We start from the raw sequence: 22,175 nt of genomic DNA, 5'->3' as shown, positions 1-22,175 counted from the left end.
TTGTCACCTGCCAATCATGTTCACTAGTCTCAAAATTGACAAATTCTTCTCACCCTCTCAGTCTACAGAGTCACTTGAGTTAGCTCTGAGCACCTTTAATATCGTATAGCCCATCCTTATATTCAACCAAGTCTTGGTTTCTCTGTTTATTTACCTCTGATGTCTTCCATGCTACCTTAATTTTCAATCCATTTACACCTGTCGTCACTTTATCTTTAATCCACCTAGGGATAGGGCAGCTGTGGTGGGAAAGTGACCAGGCCAGCACCCATGTGCATAAAGTCGTACTAGAGTATGGCCATACCCTGTATTATACATTGTCTACAGTTTGGTTTGTACCACAGTGCCATAGTTAAACACCCGAAATAGAGACGGAACTACATAGTCTATCTCTTATTGGCCGCTTTATAAAACAAACCTTGGTCTGTTTTAGTAAGTGCCTCTCTGTGCTCTGATTGCCTCTGTGCCCCCCCTCACCTTCTGTCTTTCCTGCTTTGTCTCTACCTCTTGATACCTACAAAGCTGTAAGTTGCCCAAAGACACAGTTTTGATGTATTTTCGTCTTGACTTTTTCTTGTGTTTTTGTTATTGGGGGTAAGTCCAAAGCTTTGAGGTCTATAAACGGCTCGATAAGATACTGCTGCAATTAAGCCTGGTTTGAAAGTCCTTGTTTCCCCTCTTGGACTGGTAGCACATCTCCAGTGTACCACACGTCATTGTAGAGCAGAAGACATCCCTGGATATCTTTGGAGTGAGCCACTATGCCTCCTTGTCCACTGTCGTCAACATAGGACATAAAAATAGTTGATTTCCCTCATTCATGGTCTTTTTTTTTTTTTTTTCGAGACAGGGTTTCTCTGTGTAGTTTTGGTGCTTGTCCTGGATCTCACTCTGTAGACCAGGCTGGCCTTGAACTCACAGAGATCTGCTTGGCTCTGCCTCCCAAGTCCTGGGATTAAAGGCGTGCACTACCACAGCCCGGGTCATTCATGTGTTTACTCAATTAAGAATACATTTGTTTATAACATAGTGTGTATATACACATTTATGGAAGACTGAACTCAGAGGACTATGAGGATAAACCACAGGCACAAAAGCTCATGCTTTAGGGAACATGTATTCTTCCGCCAAGAGGCAGACAGTATAGAAGGCAATTCAGGATTTTTGTAAGTGTTATTAAAAAAAAGCAGTGTGTATGTGTGAGGTGGAATAGGAGGAGAGGGGTTGTTATAGAGACAGAATGGGAAGTAACAAATAAGAGTAATAAGATGAGTGGATGACTTTTGAGAAAACTCAGTGAAAAGAAGCCATCATTTCAAAACAAAGGAAAAGGTACTATGAACACAGTCAGCGCACAGGCCTTGGAAACAGGATCACACTGGATGACCTAGAAACATGCAGACTTGTAGTGAGGGGTAAAGGGTCAGGATATTATAACATTTGGTGGGGACACTACACCGATGCCAAGTCAGGATAAGGGGGGGACGAGACTGTTTACTACTATGTCTACTGGGAAATGGTTAGCCCAGGATGCTGGGATGGATGTCTAGGAAAGGCTACTATAGCTACTCTTAAGAGAATGGACTTGGAGCCAGAGAGATGGCTCAGTGGTTAAGGACACTGGCTGCTCTTCCAGAGGAACTGGGTAGAATTCTAGTATCCACGTAGCAGCGTGCAACAGTTTTTAAGTTCAAGGAGATCTGATTCTCATGCCCTCTTCTGGCTTCCAGGGACACCAGATACATGTTATAATGCCCAGACATATACAAAGGCAGACATTCATGCACATAAAATAAAGTAACAATAATTTAAAGAAATTAAAAAGGGAGAGAAAGAATGGGCTGATGTGGCAGGAGAAGGAGGGGGCATAAGTTCAGAGACTCTGGATGAAACAGTTGTGGCCAGAGCTAGGTCACATTTCCAAACATTCTAATTCTTGCTGTTGGGTTGAAGGCAACATGTAAGGAAGGAATAGAAAGGGATCCTAGGTGGCTCATGGGAGAAAGGCAGTTCTACTCACTTCATTAGGTGTTTAATTTGTCTGTGACTCACGGAGCTGTGCCGAGTCTTGAGTATGGCACCACTAATTTCACGCAAACAGCAGTGAGGAAAATAAACTCATGCAATGCTGTTGATTGCAAAGCACTGTATATGTACAAAACAGTTGGCATTTTGCTTTGCACAAAATACTTCCCTCGATTCTTGGGATAACTCCTCTAGATGATGAGAGAAGCCCAGGGTTGCTTGGCACTGGTAGTCAGTGGCAGAACAGGATGTGAACTCAGGTCAGTCCAAGTTTAAGATCAGAAAGCTGAATGGTCATGCTGCACTGCTTCCCTGGTATTACTTGATTTTACAGATCAACATTCCCATTTATACTTTTTGGTTTTATACTAGTTGGTTTTCAAAGAATGACCTCCCACTCCCATTCCCATTCCCCCTAATGCTATGATATAAGAATAATGATTATTATTTCTATTTTTAAGATCAGAAAGTTGAAGCTTAGAGATTAAATGAGTCCCAAAGACCCTCATGTAGCAGGCTGGGCATGAAATCAAAGTCTCTGGTCTCTGGTCTACAGACCCTATAGTAGATAAATGCTTACTTAGTTGAACTCAGTTTCCTGATAGGTATTCTAAAAGGTTAGATTAGTGATTATATTGCATGAGCCACTGTTTTTAATAGTTCATGGTTTTAATGATCTCTTTGGATTCTAAATGTTGAAATAACTTTGCTCAGCAGGTTAGGAATTTCCTCCATGTAATCATTCTTCTACAGGAGACCCGAAGAATTTTACCTATTTTCAAGAAGTTCCTACAAACAGCAATGGGCCGATCACAAATGCCACTGTGGTAGCATTTGTTCATACTTCTTATTTACTCTTTGCTGTGATACACAATGGCCTTCTCATCATAGAATCTAGTAACTGATTCATATGGAACATATAAATGACATGTTTTTAACAGAACAAGAAGAAATGTGAATATATTTGTGACTATCATTAGAAAAATTTCATTAATTTATTTCAACTTTTTAAATTAATTCCTCCGGTTTTATATATGTGCACATTGTATGTGTGGACATAAATTTATTAAATATAGGCATAAAGAAGTTTGAAATAACTCAGACTATAATAGACTCATTGAAGATTTTAGACACAAATGAAATGATTGGGAATTTTCATTTAAGATGATTATGCAAAAGTTGTGGAGAAGAGGGGGCATTGGATATATGACACAGTTACAGGAACTGGAGGGGTGGTTCAATGGTTAACAGCTCTAGAAGACCCGGATTAGATTCCCTCACCCACATCGTGGCTCACAGCCATTTCTAACTCCAGTTCTAGGGGATCAGATACTCTCTTCTGGTCTCCAAAGGCACTGCATGCACAATACATGCAGGCAAAATACTCATATGTGGAGAATAGCAATAAATACATATTTTTTTAGTTAATCATGTAAAATATTCTCACTAAAGTGTGTAATATGGGTTGAGTTATGTGTAGTAACATTTCAGGGAACCATGAGGAGGGTCAAAACCCAAGATATGCTTGCTAGGTTATTTTGATAAGTGTGCAAACACACAAACACACACATGAAAACATTGCAGGAAGTTCTCGAAATTTCATGGTAAAGTATAAAGTGGCTAGTCTAATCAATATAAGCAATCGAGATAATCTATAAAGTTCTGATATTTAATAAACATAATTTGAACATGTCTTATGAAATACTGGTGATTACACTTAATCTAGGGTAATTTAATTAAAGATATTGAGATATTAGGTAAATTGCATCAAATTGTCATCTCATTTGCATGTTTATATACTCTGTAAGTCCATGCCCCACTTTTGGGAGGGTGCAGGTGTGAATGCCTCTGAGTCAGAGGGAGGGAAGTCAGAGAGGGTGGAGGACGGATGTTAACTCAGTGCGCTGTGGTACATCGTCTTCCAGGTTTATTTCTGCCCATTTCTGTCTGACCAAATGGTCTTGGCTCTAATCAGGTTAGCGAGTCCCTTTATCTATACCCTAATAGAATTAATAGTTGGTTATAGATAGCAGAGTGAGGAAAATTGAGACGTTGTTTCAAGTGAGGGCGAAAACAGGCTTGCTAGAAGCATCTCTGGGAATGCAGGCCCTGGGAGCATGCACTCACAGCATTACTCACCCGCTGGGTTGACCAGGGCTTCAGACACTCCAAGCAACACATACTGAGGAACCAGAGAGCCATAGGCCAGGGAGGAAACAGAGAAACCTTTGCCTGGAGGAGACTGCTCCTGGGTGAGTTTTCTGTGTATTTCTAGGAAGCCGGCTATTGCCACAGACACGGCGGCACAACCGTTACCAGCAACTGCAGGAGAAGACAAAAGGAAAAGCTAGCTGGGAAGCACGCTAACAAGCTGCGAGGCTTCTTATTTCTTGACTTGGGGGATGCTTCTGGAACATCCTTCTGATGCACAGAGAGCAGACACCCCTGCCCCTTTCCTTCTGTTTGTTTGTCTTATCCAACTCGGTTGTGATAGTTTTTGTTTTCTCTTATCATGCTTTTTTTGTTTTGTTTTTTTTTATTTATTTGTTTTTTTCTGGAGCTGAGAACTGAATCCATTATTTTTTTATTATCCCTTTGAAGCCTGTTTGTTTTCTAATGAGAATCAGAAAGCGAGTCTATCCAGATGGAAGGGGAGGTGGAGAGAAACTGGGAGGAACAGAGGGAGGGGGACCATAATCAGGAAATATTATGTGAGAAAAAAATCTATCTTCAATAAGAGGCAAAAAAAGAAGATATAATAGATTTTTTTTCATGATTGAAAGATTTTACACAGATCAACTTCACAATGGTTGAAAGGTTGTTTACTAACATGTAATAACATAGTTTTAAACATCTTAGAAAGCCTTCCTTATTAGGAAGACAAGTCATAAAACCAGGAATGAGCATCAAGTTGATTTCTTAGGATTTCTCATTGTAATTTGCATCCTGAAGACACAGCTTACCGGTGGTAGAATATTTGCTTAGTATGTGTGAGGTCCTGGTTCAACCCTACCACAAACAGGTACCTAATTTAGAATTTGACTTCTGGAAGTGTCTTCTGAGATGCCTTTCATGTTATATAACTAGACAAAGACTACACACACTTGGAGTATTGACATCACTTGGTCTATGACCAACCCATCCCATCTCATCTGACCTCTCCTCCTCTGAGAGGTCAAGCAGGGGTTGTTAGTGCTTGGATGGGAGACCATCAAGTGATGGTCTATAGGTCAGAAGGTTTACAATCTGTCTGAGAAAGTTTATAGTATGTCTGCTGATATGTTAGATTAGGGTCTGTGGTTTGGGTTTTCTATAAATGGTCAGTAATAAATACAGTTCCTGCAGGCAAAAGGAAAAAGGTAAAAAAGAAAATGTAAGTATGTGTGTAACAATAGGAATTTTTTAACCAGCTTTTAATGATTCACATTGAAAATGACAATCTGTGAGGGAGTTGTGTAATTTCATGCAGCTGGGGCTCAAAGTTAACATTTCTTATGATTAAATAACTTGAAACATTCATATGTGCAAGTATCTCATAGTTTACACATCCACAGACATATCTGGGTCCAGATTTGGTCCAGAGCTATAGTGAGGCATTTGTTTAGTAATCAGCATTTGCTGTTTGTTTTTAATTTTATTTTTGGCTTGATAACAAACTGTGGCTTTTTTTCTGGGCCACTGCTACCATTCTACACATCTTCATGGACTCTTCGATAGCTGTCCTGGGCCCCCTTCTGTTCTTTACATTCCCCTGTGTGACCAGCCAGCACTGTTGCTGTCATTGGGAACTTGTTAGCTGTGGAGACTCTCAGGCATACACCCAACAACAGAATCAGAACCTACACTAAACTACATCCTCAGATGGTTCCTATCCATGCCAAACTCTGAGAAGTTCTGCGTTATCATAGACTATTCAACCTGATCTAGCTCAATCCAACCAAAAGTTCATCCAATCTGATCTAGCGCAATACCAAGGGTCCTTCTCTGCACAAATTCGGACAAAGCACATATTTAATTAATTGTTTCAAAAGGTCGTCTTACATTGCTGAAACCAATACCTGCAATAGGATCATTTATAAAGAACAAGAATTTATTTTCTCAGTTTTACAGGTTGGGAAGTCCATGATCAGGGCTCAGCAACTTCACTTGCTCGGTGCAGGCCGATGTTTGGTCTATGTTGGTGCCTCCAAAGAAGATGAATGCTGTGACCTCACAGAGTAGAGTCAGAGGGCAAAAAGAACATACTTCTTTCATTAAGCCCTTTTTTAAGAGCATGGAATCCCATTCACGGCTCAGGCACCTCTTGCAGTCCAAACATCCCACTACTGTCCCATTGGACATTAAATTTCAATGTGACTTTCAGAGAAGATGAGATCATTTAAATTATAGCACACATTACTTAGATGATCTGGGACAGAGTTTATTGTATAAGAAGGATCTAAATGCCTGTTGTTTGCTACTGCAACCTTAGGCCAGTGAAATTGATTCCAATCTAAATTTAATCTACTCCATTAAAACAATTTAACTGAGGTGAGATCACAGCATACCCAAAGCAGAGTGCCATTGGTCAGAATGCACAAATTTTAAGTTCCTGTAGATCTGTATTAATAAGATGGAGCACAATGTTTCCAGAGGAGATATCAAATAATATATGTTTTAATATTTGCTACATGACTGCAGACAAGCCCGTAAAAGTCTCGAAGCTCTCATAATGTATATTATTATACTCTATGTAATACTTTTCAAAATTAGAGCACAATGAAATAAGAGAAATTGGAATTTGTTCTAGAATTAACCCTTCCTTTACTGTTATGTAATAATAAATATAAAGTATATAATAAGGTAAGCTTATCCATTAGGATGGCTATAGACTTTTCATGGATAGTTTGATGTATGGAGTCCAGTGTGTCAGTGTGCTACCATAGCTATGAACTTCTCCTGAGGGGTTAGGACATTTTCCTTCGATCCTTCATTAGCAGCTTTCCAGAACAGAAAATGAACTTGGCAGTGACTTTATTACCATGTGTTTGCTGCCTTTGGGGAAGATACTTCCCACTATGGAAATGGAGTGTGTCAGGCTAGAGAGACAGCAGAGCATTTAACAGAGCTCACTGATCTGCAGATGGTTGGGATGTGATTCCCAGCACCAACATGGCAGCTCATAACTGACTGTTCTAGGGCATCTAATACCCTCTTCTGGCCTCCAAGGGTGCTGCATGCAGGTGGTGCACAGACATACATGCAGATAAAACAAAATACCCATACACATAAAGTAAAAATAAACTCTCAATAACTGCCCTGTGTTTTAGAATATTTTAATTGGTTTTGTTCTTAGTTGCGTGCTTCTGTGTTCAGGTGAACTACACTCCATCTCTGTATTGTTTCTCTTTGGACCACTGCTCTCATTTCAGGAGATAGGACTCAGTCTCTCTCAGGTTTTGAATGTGGAGCAGATCATGCATTTGACACGATCAGATCCAAGTATTGCTCTCTGTAAGGCATCAAACACTGCTTCAGATGGTGCACTAGGTCCATCATCTACTTCACTCCAAACTTCATTCCAACTTTATGTTAACTCAAAGACCTGAGGATATCAATGTGCCTTTGTTAAATAAATGAACAACTAAGAAGAAAACTTACGAGGTGACCCAGACTCAGAAAGACAAACATGGCATGTACTCATTCATCAGTGGATACTAGATGTAAAGCAAAGGCTAACCAGACTATAACCCACAGCTCCAGAGAAACTAGAAAGCAAGTAGGACCCTGAGAGGATGCATGGATTGCCCTGGGAAGGGGAAATAAGTGAGATGTCCTGAGTAAACTGGGGGTGAGGGGGCAATAGAGGGTAGGGGATGGGGGATGAGAACATGAGGGAATGGGATGATTGAGTTGGGGGAGGGAGAACAATGAAAGAGATACCATAATAGAGTGAGACATCATGGGGATAGGGAGAAACCTGGTGCTAGGGAAGTTCCCAGGAATCCACAAGGATGACCCCAGCTTAGACTACTAGCAATGGTGGAGAGGGTGCCTGAGCTGGCCTACCCTGGTAATCAGATTGGTGAATACCCTAAATGTCAGCATAGAGCCTTCATCCAGTAAGTGATGGAAGCAGATGCAGAGATCCACAACCATGAACCAGGCTGGGCTTCAGGAGTCCAGTCAAAGAGAGGGAAGAGGGATTCCATGAGCAAGAGGCATCAAGATTATGATGGGGAAACCTAAAAGATAACCGAACCAAGCTACTGGGAACTTTAGACCAACAGCTGTAGAGCTTGCATGGGACTGGACTAGGCCCTCTGCATAAGCAAGATAGTTGTATAGTTTGGTCTGTTTAAGGGGCCACTGGCAGTGGGAATAGGATCTATCCCTGGTACTTGAACTGGCTTTTTAGATCCCATTACCTATGGTGGGACACCCTGAACAGCCTTGATGCAGGGGGAGGGGCCTGGACCTGCCTCAACTGAACGTACCAGGCTTTGCTGACTCCCCATTGGAGGCCTTACCTTTTTAGAGGAGGGACTGGAGGATGGATTGTGTGTGTGTGTGTGAGGCTGGAGGAGGGCAGGAGGAGGGAAGAAAGAGAGGGATCTGTTATTGGTATATAAAATGAATAAAAAACTTAAAAAAAGAAAGTGTACTTACTGCAGCTGATATCTATAAAAGTGACTCTTTTACCTGTTTACACAGTTCTTTCAATTAAATATTTTACAATGGGCATATAGGATGTTTCTTGGGAAAATTCATCAACTCAAGTTAAACCTCACAGAAAATAGTGATTGCAATCAGGCATAGCCTCCAATGCCTGTAAACAGTGCTGTGGTGGTTGAGACAGGAAGCTGCTGTCAGTTGCAAGCTCAAGGTGGTCCAGGCCTGTAATAGCATGAAGCTAACAGAAAGTAGAAGAGAGAGAAGAGAAAAAAGGGTGAACCCTACTTTCAATCAACGGGACTGAGCCAGGGCTTTGGTTTTAGGCTAACTACCACTTCCTTTCTAACCCAAATGGGAACTTCCTATGACAGCCAATTATGTGAAGTAGCAGAAGGTACTAGTTATGCATAAAGGGGGCCAACACTTTGCTTGAAATGTATTACAACAGGCTTTCTGTCACAATCAGAATTTTCAGGTTATTGTAAAGTAGATCTTACAGGTATTAGGATATATTTTGTCTGCATTTCGATTTAAATGGCACTTCAAAGCCAAGAGAATTGTATTCTCAGGCTTTGTATGGCACTTATTAGTAATCTTAATTGGGTTCATTTTAGTCAGATTAATACTGGCCTATGTCAGCACTCACTACTGAATACCATATTACATGATTGTAATCAGTGCTAAGGAAAGAAATACTCATGGTGTAAACAATTCTGCACTATGAAAGTCTGAAACAAAGTATGGCTAGTTATGACAGGATGAATCACAATGATAATAGCAACTTTAGAATTTTGGTAAATTAAGGTTGACCTTTTTTATGAGGGGATGTAATCTTCATAAATACTATCAGAACATCAAGCCTTTGCCTGGCATAGGTTTGGAAGGTGTAGAGGTTTATTTTTCTTTTTTGATGGTCTCTCATGTTTCCCAGGCTGGCCTCAAACTCACTCTGTAGCTGAGGATGACCTTGAACTCCTTTTTTTGCCTTCACCTTTTGAGTGCCGGGATTACAGGCAGGCATCCACATGCCTGGTTTATGATGTGCTGAGGATCAAAGCATGCTAGACAAGCCCTCTCCTGACTGAACCAAAGCCCCAGCCTGTAGAGGTGCTTTTAATGATTGACATACTTCATGGTTTTATTTAGTGATGAACTCAGCAGTTTATATGGTGAATGAGAAATCCTTCTCATTGCATTGATTATGAACTAGGTAAATTAAATGATTTATTAAATTCCAAATTTGACCAACTAGGTGAGATTTCTCCATCTCCCAGGAGTCTGGGCTGTGATTCTGCCTCTCAAACACTATCATTGTCGTCATCACCCACTTCACTGGAATATGACGGTTCCTGAAGGCAGAGCAACTGGATATCATAAGGCGTGGGACAACACATGAAACAGCTGCTTCCTATAGCAACAAGAGGAGCTGTTGGATAATGTTCTCTGTCAGCTCTCCAATACCTAGAATCTTACTGGATACAAATCTCTGGGCATGTCTGTGGGGGATATTCTAGACCCACCCTATTCTAGTTTCATTATTTTGCTGTGACAAGCAATGTGACCAAAAGCAATCAGGTGTGGGGGGAGGAAAGGATTTGTTTGGCTGATACTCCAAGTCCCAGTTTAGTACTGTGGGAAACTGGAGCAGGAACTTGAAGCAGAAACCAAGGAAAATGTTGCTTGCTGACTCATTCAAGGCTCCCACTTGCTAGCTTTTTTGTATAACTCAGGACCACCTATCGAAGGATGCTTTTGTTCACAGGGGACTAAGCCCTCCTACACCAATTAGTAGTCGAGACAATCCCCTATAGACATGCCAGAAGCCAAATATGATCAGGCAGTTTCTCAAGGAAGTCTTCTTCTCTTAGCCCTAGGCTGTGCCAAGATGGTGGTTGAAGCTAACTAGGACACACCCCTAGTGTGGGCAACACCAATCCATGGGCTGAAGTCCCAGGCTGAGTAAGAAGAAATTGAGCTGACTGTTAACATTCCCTCTCCCTGCTTCTTTGTGATCCAATGTGACCCGATGCCTCATTCTCCTCTCATGGTACCTTTCCCCATAATAATGGACTGAATCCCCTCAAGGCATGAACCAAAACAGGCCTTTCATTTTATGAGCTGCTGCCGTCAGGTACTCAGTCACACCTTCAAGGAAAGTAGCCAGTGGAGGGGCACTTAATTTACTTTCCACTGCTAACTGAAATCAGCAGTAAAGATTTCAAGTTAATGTTGATAATTTAACTTCTATACTCTAATAGCCACATATAGTTGAATAATGGAATAATACTAATAATTCTAATGATAACAATAATAATAATGGTATAATGGCCACAAAATGAAGAACCTGAATTTAAATGGCACTGTCTTGATAAGCTTTATATATTAAATTATCGTTTATCATGCATCTAAAAATAATATATACATGATGATGCCCATGTTCAAACTAGGAACTCATAAATATATGCCCATCCATAATTTATATACCTATATGCCTCACTCATATTTTCAGGCATTTGAGTTCAAAGTGGAAGGAAATTTTAGTATTAGACTCACTCAATTATGTAAATTGGTATCAGAAAGTACCCTTGGTTTGGCTTTCATGTCCTGGTGAAACTTGTTAATCTTCCATAATCATAACCAGAAAATGGAAAACCTACCCAAATATCTAGTTTAAAAGACGCATATCATCATACTTTTATATTCCCATAGCAAAACATTATGCAAATAAATGAACAAGTATGCAAATGAATGAACATGTATGCAAATGAATGAATGAATGGAGTCTGGCTTAGAAACAACTGAATTCACTATTGCATACCCAGCGGAGCAAAGCTTCATTTCTTTTGAAGTGAGTCTAGCTTTCTTGTCTCCTGCCCAACAGGTCTTGTTGCCGATTTTCGTGGGAGATAATTTAGTTCATCAACAACATCAAATGATGTACTAGATAATTCTGCCACCTTTATTCATGAGAGCATATCTAGCAGACTAGCCATGATTTCAAATATGTCATAGAGAAAGTTGATCAAATTTAAACTGAACTTAAAATGCTTTATTCTAAGGAGGATTTCTAATTAAGCTCTGGTAGCTGTGTTGTTGGTCTGTTTCCTTAAAGTGGGCCAGATTTAAAATTTTCATGCATAAATTTGGTAGCTCTGCCTGTAAGTTTCATGATACTTGCGTAAGACTGGCAAGTTCTTCGACATTTTGTAACATCAATGGACTCTTCCCTCGCAGTACGTTGCTTCTGTTCTGTTTCAATAGTGAGTTCACAGAAGTCAAACATACAAGGTTCTGTCTACTTTCATTTGTGTCTCCAAAGTTCAGGAAAGAATCCTGGGTCTTCTCTAAATAATACTGCTTTCTTCATTAGCAGACATAAAAAGCATATTTAAAACTCAGAGATTGTAAAAAAATTAAGACTTATATTTTGCTAAATGCTATTTACAATAATGACAGGCCTACCTGGTGAGAAGTAAATTCTGGAAACTTGTGTGCTAAAGATCTCTGTGTGGATGACCATAGTCACTATGATGATTTTAGTCACCTTGAGTTCTAACCAAAACCAAACACCCTGTGCTCTGATTGGTAGAATTATACTCATGGGTTTGAGGAATACAGGAAACACACGAAACGGCGACTCCTGCACAGAGAAACAGCAAGAAGAGTGTGTGGCCAGAAGACCATGACCTCTGGTCTTTAAGGAGAGACAGAACAGGTCAACTAGCAGGAAGAAGAAATCTGCAGTCTGTCCTTGACTCTTGCAAAGGAATCATGTCTCAACTATCGACTACCACATTCGTTTGCCCTGTGTAATGTTTCCCAGGAGTTTCCAGTTTGGTTTTTCTTTTTTTCCTATCAAAGGACAAATGTGTCCCCTGCAAATGGTGGCCCATAATCACCAATGTTTGTAACACCTCTGATGAGTATCAAGGCTGTGTTCTAGGCACCCATGGCATGCCGAGTGCTTCCAAGTCTCACAGAACAAAGTGACCCACGGTTTATGTAGGTTGTGCCCCTCCAAAAATCCAAAACAAGCCAAGTGCAGACAGGAGAGGTTAGGTGTTTCTTTCACTGTCCCCTTGCCCTGTGTCTCCCTGACAATGCCTTCCTGAACATGGCTGGAAGGACATACCCATCAGAATGGATTCTGTGGTTTCTCTCCATTAACCAGATGAATTTTATTTTATAGCTTATGTATGTGTCCTAGGGAAGCTATCTTAAATTGTTCTACTTTGAAAACCCTTTGAAAATCATTGCTCTACCCCTTACTATCCGAAGAATGTCTCTATAGAGGCTGTGAATCAGGGAGTTAATCTTCTCTTTCAGGACTGGAGACAGAACATGTGGCTTTATTCATGTCAGGCAAGCATGTTAGAGCCTTATCTCCATGCTCACAGTACTCATTTGTAATAAACTTTGTTACTGGTTCAGAAATTAAAACTATTAATTTTTTTGAGATTCACCTTCTCTCTTTAAGAACACAGTAGGGACTATCTTAGGACTGAGGATGCTTTACTGAAGGAAAGTCCACTTAGTGGTGTTCAGGGTCTCACTGTCTCTTTATATTGGTTGTGACTTCTGAGGAAGCATAAAAGGATGGATTGAAGATGTTACGTCCATGTCTGGGTAAGGATTCAGGGACCTGGATGCTACCACTCATAAATTTATTTATTCATTTTTGAAATTTCTGAAAGCTGTGCATCTATTCAAGAGCATGTAGCTAGGGTCTTTTTTGTTTCTAAGTTGCAAACAATTTTCTCAGAATCCTATGTTGTACTTACTAATGTATGCTGACAGGAGCGGTCCATCTCTCTTAGAGGAAAGTAGATGGTTACTGCAGTAATCCATAAAGGGAGCCAGAATTAATAATGGCAGGATGCTGATGGCATTCATTAGTGCAATGGGCAGAGGGGAACCCCCCAAGTTCCGGTTGGAATTCATGGTCTGAAGATAGTATCCTGAAGGAATCTGCATTCGAGGAAGAGACGAGTTAGCCAGTGGCTTTCCTTTGAAGGGAGGGTACTCTGTCAGATGTCTCCCCCTCGTGCATACTCTATGACAAGAGACATGGATGTCCTTTAGTTTTTCAAGACCCAGTAATGAGCTGATGAAAGATCTGTGATCCCAGAGGCCATGTTCAGTCCAGTGGCATTGTCACTGATTCCAAGAACTTTGTTTTGCCATTTGGTTCACTTCATAACTTTGCTGTCAAGGCCACAAGTAAGGAATCAAGTCACACAAATCCTTCAAACTTGTAAGACGAATTGTTAAACAGTCTTATTAATAAAAAAAAGTCAGAGCCAGATATTAGGGTAAAATCTGAAAGATCAGAGAAACAGAACAAGTCACAGCCAGCCTCACCTCACCAACTCCTCAGGTGATCTTGTTTCCTCAGACTGAAAGCCTCTGAGTCCTCACCTAAATGGATCTCAGCTGAACTGTTGCTAAAAAGCCTCTAGTTCCTGTTTCCTCACGCCTTATATACCTTTCTGCTTCCTGCGACTAAAGGTGTGTGTTCTTCCCAAGCAAGGACATGAGATCTCAAGTACTGGGATTAAAGGCATGTGTCATCATGCCTGGCTCTGTTTCCAGTGTGGCCTTGAACTCACATAGATCCAGACAGATCTCTGCCTTCTGAGTGATAGGATTAAAGGCATGTGTGCCACCACTGTCTGGCTTCTCTCTAATCTAGTGTCTGACTGTCCTTTGATCCCTAGATAAGTTTATTAGGGTACACCATTAGGGTACACAATATATTGGGGTACATAATATATCACCATACAAACTCAAATTGACTAAGTTTTCATGAACATTAAAGCAAAAGCACCAGAAAGTGTGAAGGGTGTCTGATGAAACAAACAAGAGGGCCTAGAATAGAATTTATAAATGACATCTAGGTTGGCAGCAAAATAGTTAGCATTTATTAATGATATTTTCTGAGAGGGGACAATGAGGAGGCACATTGCTCACTGTGTACTATCTCCGTGAGCTTCCCAGAAGGTCTTTGTTTCTAGCCTCAGTCAAGCAACAAGAAGGAAAATAAGATCAACTTTTCTGTGCTTGTGGATTCCTTTTAATTGTTTTTATTTAATGCTTTATTTATTTATGTATGGTTTATTAATTTATAACACTTTATTTTATGTGTATGGGCTCTTTGCCTGTGTGTGTGTCTGTGTACCATGTACCTGCAGTACCGACAGAGGCCAGAGAGGGCACTGGATCCCTCTGGAACTGGAATTACAGAAGATTGTGGGGTGCCACATGGGTGGGGAAAGTTGAACCTAGGTCCTCTGCAAGAGGAACAAATGTTCTTTATGTCTGGTCCATCTCTCTTCAGCACTCTTACTCACTTTTAAAATGATTCTGGTATGCAAATTGTTGTGGTTTCCAGGTGAAATGTCCAGTCCTCCAAAGGAATATGTGCTTGGACAGTTGTTCCCCAGAGCAAGGTGCTATTTTGGGAGGCTCTGACACCCTAAAGAGTGGAACCCTAACAGGAGAGAGTGTACAACATGGGGCGGGCTTTGAGGTTTGATAGTCTGTCTCCACTTCCTGTCTGGTCTAAGTTTTCTGACTGCAGATGCAATGTGGCCAACTGTTTAATGTCTTCTTTGTCATAACTCTGTGCCCCTTCTTGAACTGGGAGCCAACACGAGCCCTTCCTCCGTTGAGTTGTGTCAGGAATTCTATCACAGCGAAACGAAAGGTGACTGAGGGGCTGGAGAGGTGGCTCAGCGGTTAAGAGCACTGACTGCTCTTCCAGAGGACCAAGGGTCAATTCCCACCCAGCACATAAAATGCACATAAAATAAACAAGTGAATCTTTAAAAAAAGGAGAGAAAGAAAGAAAGGAAGAAAGAAAGGTGACTGATACACTAGCCAACCTCGACAGAAGCTGTGCAGAACAGGTCTGTGTATTAACACAAAAGATGACAGAATCTTTAAATTTCCTTTGCTGCACTTCATAGTCTCAACTGACCACAAAAACCTTTTCATATTTAAGGAAACCCTCATGCTACCTGGAAACCCCTGTGCTAACTAAACCCGTAACACCAGCTCTGATCTCTTCCTATAAGCCAAGCTCTGTGGAGTCATGATATCAGAAACAAGACATATGACACATGACATGGGCATTGCTTCACACTTTCTAAGAGTCATTAGTGGCACATAAGATGTCTTTGATCTCCAGCATCACAGAGAGCCACTGAGAGGCACAGAGGAAAGGCCTGCATGCCCCTTCCTCGAGGAATAGCTGTGACAAACGGCTTCTTATACAGTACTAGAACCGAAGGGAGAGGCCTGCCTTCCCATGACCCCAGGAGAACCACTGTGCTCCAACCTCTGCATCATAGATTCTCACTGAATTCCTCACTGACCCTTCTCCCTAGTCAGGTGTACAAACTGGGATTTGTAAACGGTGTCAACAGTCAGTGCCCCTGTTAACAAACTGATGATAAAAGGTAACTCTTGCTATGCCCAGACAGAGGGCTGGACCCCATTTCCATACAGCTTCTCCCTGTCTGCATAAAACACAGGCTGGTGATAGTTTATCTCCCAGTCTTTGATACTTGGGATAATAAACAGGGGTTGCTTTGGTTGGGGACAGACGGCGAGAGTGAAGGGTGTGTTAGCTAGTTCTGATCTGCTTCCGTAAAATTATGACACACACGAACCCCAGTCTGAGGGACATGGACGATGGATGTGAGGTTTAAAACGTGTTGGCAGCTGAATAAGTTTAAGACTGAGCGGCTCCCAGTGTCAGAGCAAGTTTCTGTTACTGATTTCAAATGAGAATTATTGTTAATAGGAATAAAGTTATTATCGGCATGAATCACAGACACTGAAACCTGTTAACTTAATAATGTTGCAAATGTGTCATTAATCTTTAGTGAAGCGATATTAATATATTGCCTAATCCAAGAAAAAGGCTATGGTGTCTTGAAAGCTTGAAATCATTTCTGCTTCTGCCTCAAGTTCTGAAATCCTCCCCCTTTTAAAATTTTAAATACTTTTATTTCACACAGGCCTCTGAGTATTCAGGAGTAATTGCTGTCAATAGAGATTCATTTTCACCTTTGAGTGGCCCTAATGTCAAATGGCAACCTTGTCGGCCTTAATATCAACATATTTTAAATATATGTCTTGGACCTGAAGGTCAATAATTGCTATTAAATTTAAAATATGGAATTCCGAGATGTTTTATTCCTGGTACTTTGATTGCCTTTGTGCCGGTGATTATTTTATCTGGAGGCAAAATCTAGTCTTAACCTGTCCTGATGGAAGTTCCAAACTGGAGAAGGATGCTCTAACATTTTCTTTCAATTTCTAGCAAAACATCACTCTATACAATGTTGGTACCTAAATAGTTTGTATCAAGGGTATTTAGTGAAGCATCAGAGAGGTGTTATGTGTTGGAGAATATTATTTTAAGGTGTGTTACTTTTGTTTATGTTGCATTTGTTTAACTCTGTGAAGCTGTGTTACTGTGCCTGTGTAAAACACCTGATGCTCTAATAAAGAACTGGCCAATGGCAAAGCAGAAGGAAGGATAGGTGGGGTTGGCAGGCAGAGAGAATATACAGAGGAAGAAATCTGGGAACGAGAGAAGTAGCCAGAGAAGGAGGAGGACTGCAAAGGCCAGCCACCCAGCTACACAGCACGCCATGGAATAAGAAACAAAGGAAGGTATACAGGAATAGAAAAGGAAAAACCAAGAGGCAAAAGGTAGATGGGATAATTTAAGTTAAGGAAAGCTGGCTAGAAACTAAGCCAGGCTAAGGCTGGCATTCATAAGTAAGACTAAGCTTCCATGTGTGATTTATTTGGGAGCTGTGTGGCAGGCCCCCCAAAAGAGCCAAATAATCCCAACAACAGTTATCAATAGGCTTTGATATCAGCCTTGAGTTAGGGTAACCATACTGACATATGCTAACAAGTTCAAGGCTACTTAATCTTTCTATTCACTGGAACCTTATACATTTATTTATTTTAAAAACAAGGTCTCAATGTACAGCCAGGCATGCAGGCTAGCCTTGAACTCACTATGTATTCCAGGCTGAGATATCCCACAGCAATCCTCCTGCTTCAGCCTCCCTAACGCAGAGTGGTGAGCCACATGAGTCATTACACTAGCTGCCAAGTCTCCCATGTGTGATAATCACAGTGGTTGTGCAGACTTCCTGTGAGCATAAAATTAGCCATTCAGAAGTCAAGGTGGTGAGATGGCTCAGCTGGTCAGGGCCATTGAGCCCGACAATCTGAGTTTGATCTCAGCATCAGGTGAGAACTTACTTCTGCATGTTGTCTTTGAGTCCCAACACCCCCCCCCACACACACACACAGGCCATGGCAGGCCTACATCTCCTCCATCAAGTAAATGCAAATATCTGGAAACCATCTTTAAGAAGCTATGCTGAATAATAAATGATCAATAAATACATGCAATTTTTCTTCAGTTAGCTGGGCATTTATTTCCTTAAAATTTAGTTTACCAACTTTTTCTTTACTTGTACAGCCCACCCATGTTCCTATAAATAACACCTCACCCATGAAAAAGACAGTTCACTGGTGTGTGTGTACACACAGAAAGAGAAAGAACAGAGAGAAAAGTAGATGGGCACTAGATGGAAAGAGGAAAGGGACTGAGATGTGTGGGAGGGACTAAAACCAAATGTACAAGAATGTATTGTACTTATACCAAAATACAAAATACAGAACCTTTTATAGAAAAGGCTCAAACTGAGTGGAGAGAAATATAAGTTGCTGCTTTCCCATGAAGACAAGGAGTTAGTAATCTGTGCTCTTGGCACAGAAGGCTTTACAGCTAGCTATAGACTGCTCAGTAGTTCGGTACTCATCATTATTTTCTCAGGCCTTTCTAGCAATGACCATGTAAGCGGAGAAGTCTTCTGCTATGTCATGTTTTGATACTTGTACAGTCAGGAGGACTCTCCTAATCAGCATAGCTCCCGTGCACTGTTTGGACCAGGGGTTAGCGAAGCTTTCTGTAAGGGATCAGGTGATGACGATGTCCACACGGGTGTTCTTTGGCAGCTTTTCAGCTCTGCCACCTTTGGACATGAGCAGCCACAGGTCTAACAAACCAACGAGCATGGCACTGTTCTGATAAAACTTTATTTGTAGACAGTGAAATGTAGCTTCCATATAATTTTTAAGCACCACAGACTACTCTTTTGATTTTTCCCAATGATGTAAAATATTAAAGCCATCATAACTTTCACTACATACAAAAATGAAAACAAGAACAAGAGATGGCTCTAAAGACGGAGGCCCTTGCTACACAGATCTGGTGATCCGAGTTCCATCCCCAGAACCCACATAAAGGTGGAAGAAGAAAACCAACTTCTGTTGTCCTCTGACCTCTATACGAGCCCCAAGCCATGTTTGCAACTGCTTCCACACCATGCACCTAGGCTCATGTAATAATGATAAGTATTGTAAGAACAGCTCATGCACTGAGTTCAGCTTGGCAGCACTAGTTTGTTAGGTGTTTTCTTTACTGTTTCTGTGCTGGGATAAAATACTACAACCAAAAGCTACTTTAGAAAGAGAAGGTTTATTTTAACTCAGGGCTCCAGAGGGAGTGCCTGTGGACAGGGGAAGACTCTGGGCATGGTGGCAGGAGCAGGAAGCTGGCTGACGACAGTTTGACCTATACACCAGAAATGGAGAAAGACCAGAAAATGGAGCGAGGCTATGAACTCTCAGAGTCCACCCTGAGTGATGGAATTCCCCCAGCAAGGCTCTGCCTCCTCAAACACTGTCAGCTATTCGGGGGCCAAATGTTCAAACACATAAGCCTACTGGGGACTTTTCACATCGAAATCTTCACACTGGGTTTATAGGAGCAGGCACGGGTATAGCCCAGCTACACACAGCTGTTCTGAGAGTCACTGACTCCTTCACGTTTTTTCTCCTTCACTGCTGTTGAGACAGGCTATCTCTCAACATCAAATCACTTAACTTTCTCTGTGCAGATCTCTTTAGCAAATGGAGCTGGAGTTAGGCAAACTGCCCCCCCCCCCGCCTCCATCTCTATTGTTCTGTGATTGCCACATACAATTCAGGCATTAACTTTCTAAGCTCTAAGTTGGGGTTGGGGAAGCCATCAAGAAAGTCCTGAGCTTGTTCAAAGACTTGTGTAGTCATCTCCTTCTGTTCCATTTATAACTTGGTCTTTGACCACAGTTAACATTAATTTGTTTAAAATTACATATATCTACAAAAGATGCCTTGGGCTTAGTGTTTTGATTACCTCCCAGCATAAGGACTGGTTCCCCGAAGAATAATATTCGAGTGGGGAGAGAACTGTTTACTCATTTTAAGAGTTAGTTATGATGGAAGTCAGTCAGCTTCTTCGGGATGCTTTCTAAAGGTTGAATGAGAAGAGGTGGGGTGTGTGTGAAATCTTTGGTTAAAGGGAGTTCAGAAATTGCCTCTGGGTCTTGAGATTCTGTGCATTCTGAGATACTGTCTGCACCTTTGGCCAGACATGGGCAATCCCTACAGAGATAATCCCACCCAAGGGTTTCTCAACTGAGTTTCAGCTTGATCCTGCTGAGCTCTTAAAACCATTGTTCAGAAAGTAAGACAGTGGCTCCGGAAGTGTTTGAAAGTGCCTACTGGGGGTGTTGTGGTTTGAATGTGGGATGTCTCCCCTAAAGTCTCATGTGTTTGAACCCTTGGTCTCCAGATGGTGGTGCTGTTTGGGAAGGTTATGGAAACTTGAGGAGGTGGAGTCTTGCAGCCAGGAGGAAGTGGTTCTTGGGAGGAGGCTTCCTGGTTTCCTAGAGGCAGCCTCACTTCCTGTCTTTCCCTACTGCAGCAGACTCTGTCCCCTCAAACTGAGCCCAGTTGCTTTCGCCACAGCAACGGAAAAAAAAAGTGACAAATGCAGGATGAAAATACACGACGTTGCTCTGTCGCCACCGGTGTGTGTTGGCTGTCCTTACCTGCATCAGGCACATTTTGTGTATGAGCTGGAAACTGAAGAGAGGCAAAAGGGTGGAGAAGACAATTTCTGTGTCTTCCTCCTGGAGTTCATTGTGGCGTCCACCGCGTTTTTCCATGGCATGGTCTGACCAACTTGTTCCTTCTCGCCCAAGGAGGCAGTATGGCAGGCAGCATTTTTTCAGGGCCTTAACAATCACACCAGAGACGGTCAGGAGCGAGCAATCTGCAAAGCATTGGAGATAGCATGTGTTGGCCTGGAGACGGCCTTTCAGCCCTCTCAGACATGAATCAAGAACTGCCACTCCCAAGGACAACCGTGGTAAAACGGCATAGAAGGTTTCCACACCCCCGGAGATGGATTCAAAGATGCTGCTGACAGGATAGCTTCCTGATGGCCAGCCCGGGTGGTGCCTGACAGCCGATGTGAAAAATGAAGAAGGTAAGATCAATGGGGACGCATTAGAAAAGGAGTGACAAAATACAACAGCAGAGAACAGAATTTCGGAGTCTCTAAGAAGTCTCTAACTCCGCTCATTAATGAATAAGAGAACCTGGGCTTTCTTTTACATCTTTTACTCAGGAACCAAGACTATTTTGTAAAATATAAATAACCCTCATTTTACTTGGCAGGTAGCGGTTGGCTTTTCTATTCTGACACAGAGATGAAGGCAAATGTATTCTTTTCTTTGACTTTACTCTTGAATTTCAGACATAAAATTCAATGTTGAACTCTTTAAATGCCTTTATGAGTGTTGACAATGTTACTAAAAAAAAAAAAAAAAAAAAAAAAAAAAAAAAAAAAAAAAAAAACAGGCTGTATTAGTCGGCTTTCCAGGATTCTCCTCCAAATTGGTATGGAGAATGAGCATCAGAAATGTTGCATTGCCTCAGCTGTTAGCACTTACCTAGTCCCAGGCAGTTGAACCTCACTGTTGCTTCTTTTATGATTTTTAGATTGTACACTTTCTTTCTCTCACTTAGGACTTCTTGCTACCATGACAAGAAAAATGTTGATTGTGACTTTTTTTTTCATAATGTTCACTTTCCTAGACAAATCCTTCCACAAATTATAGACACCAAATTTTGGTCAAAGGAGAAATGGTACAGTACACACAAAAACATCTGAGTTTCTCTCAGCAAGACAGCCAGAGGCACTCAGCGTTCAGTTTGAGTGTCATTGTGTCCAAATTTCCCATAAGAAAATCCTTCCTAAGATGAATTCTAGCCAGATTCATTTAGAAGACACCAAGTATTGGTTGTTATATTTAAATAAGGAATATCTATCCACATTTCTTTTTATGGCTATAAAGTTGGCTATATTGATTCCATCTGATCTTTTCCGTAGGACTTGTAATAGGCTGATTATGTCAACCTTTGATTAATTGAGGAGCTGGGGGCCTGGTAATTGAATATGCACCCTTTCACCTCAAGTCACTGAATCAAATCCAGCCCAAATTGGTAGTGACCAAGAGTGATTATACTTGTGGCTCTCTGGTGGCCTCTGTGAAGTATCTTTAGGTCAC

At 41.3% G+C, this 22,175-nt stretch overlaps 1 protein-coding gene across 1 annotated transcript in view; it reads right to left on the bottom strand.

The window, feature by feature from the left end:
- Slc15a5 (solute carrier family 15 member 5) overlaps nt 1–22,175 on the bottom strand; it is a 103,990-nt gene that overhangs the window by 47,025 nt on the left and 34,790 nt on the right. The window contains exons 4-6 of the mRNA XM_028872254.2: nt 20,652–20,875; nt 13,461–13,647; nt 4,165–4,347 (exon numbers count right to left, since the gene is read on the bottom strand). Coding sequence (XP_028728087.1) covers nt 4,165–4,347; nt 13,461–13,647; nt 20,652–20,875 — 594 coding nt within the window. The remainder of the gene's footprint in view (nt 1–4,164; nt 4,348–13,460; nt 13,648–20,651; nt 20,876–22,175) is intronic.

This window comes from Peromyscus leucopus, chromosome 3 (assembly GCF_004664715.2).
Source record: "Peromyscus leucopus breed LL Stock chromosome 3, UCI_PerLeu_2.1, whole genome shotgun sequence".
Classification (NCBI taxonomy): Eukaryota; Metazoa; Chordata; class Mammalia; order Rodentia; family Cricetidae; genus Peromyscus; species Peromyscus leucopus.
Note: the sequence above shows the minus strand (reverse complement) of the source record. Positions and strands in the feature narration are given on the sequence as shown.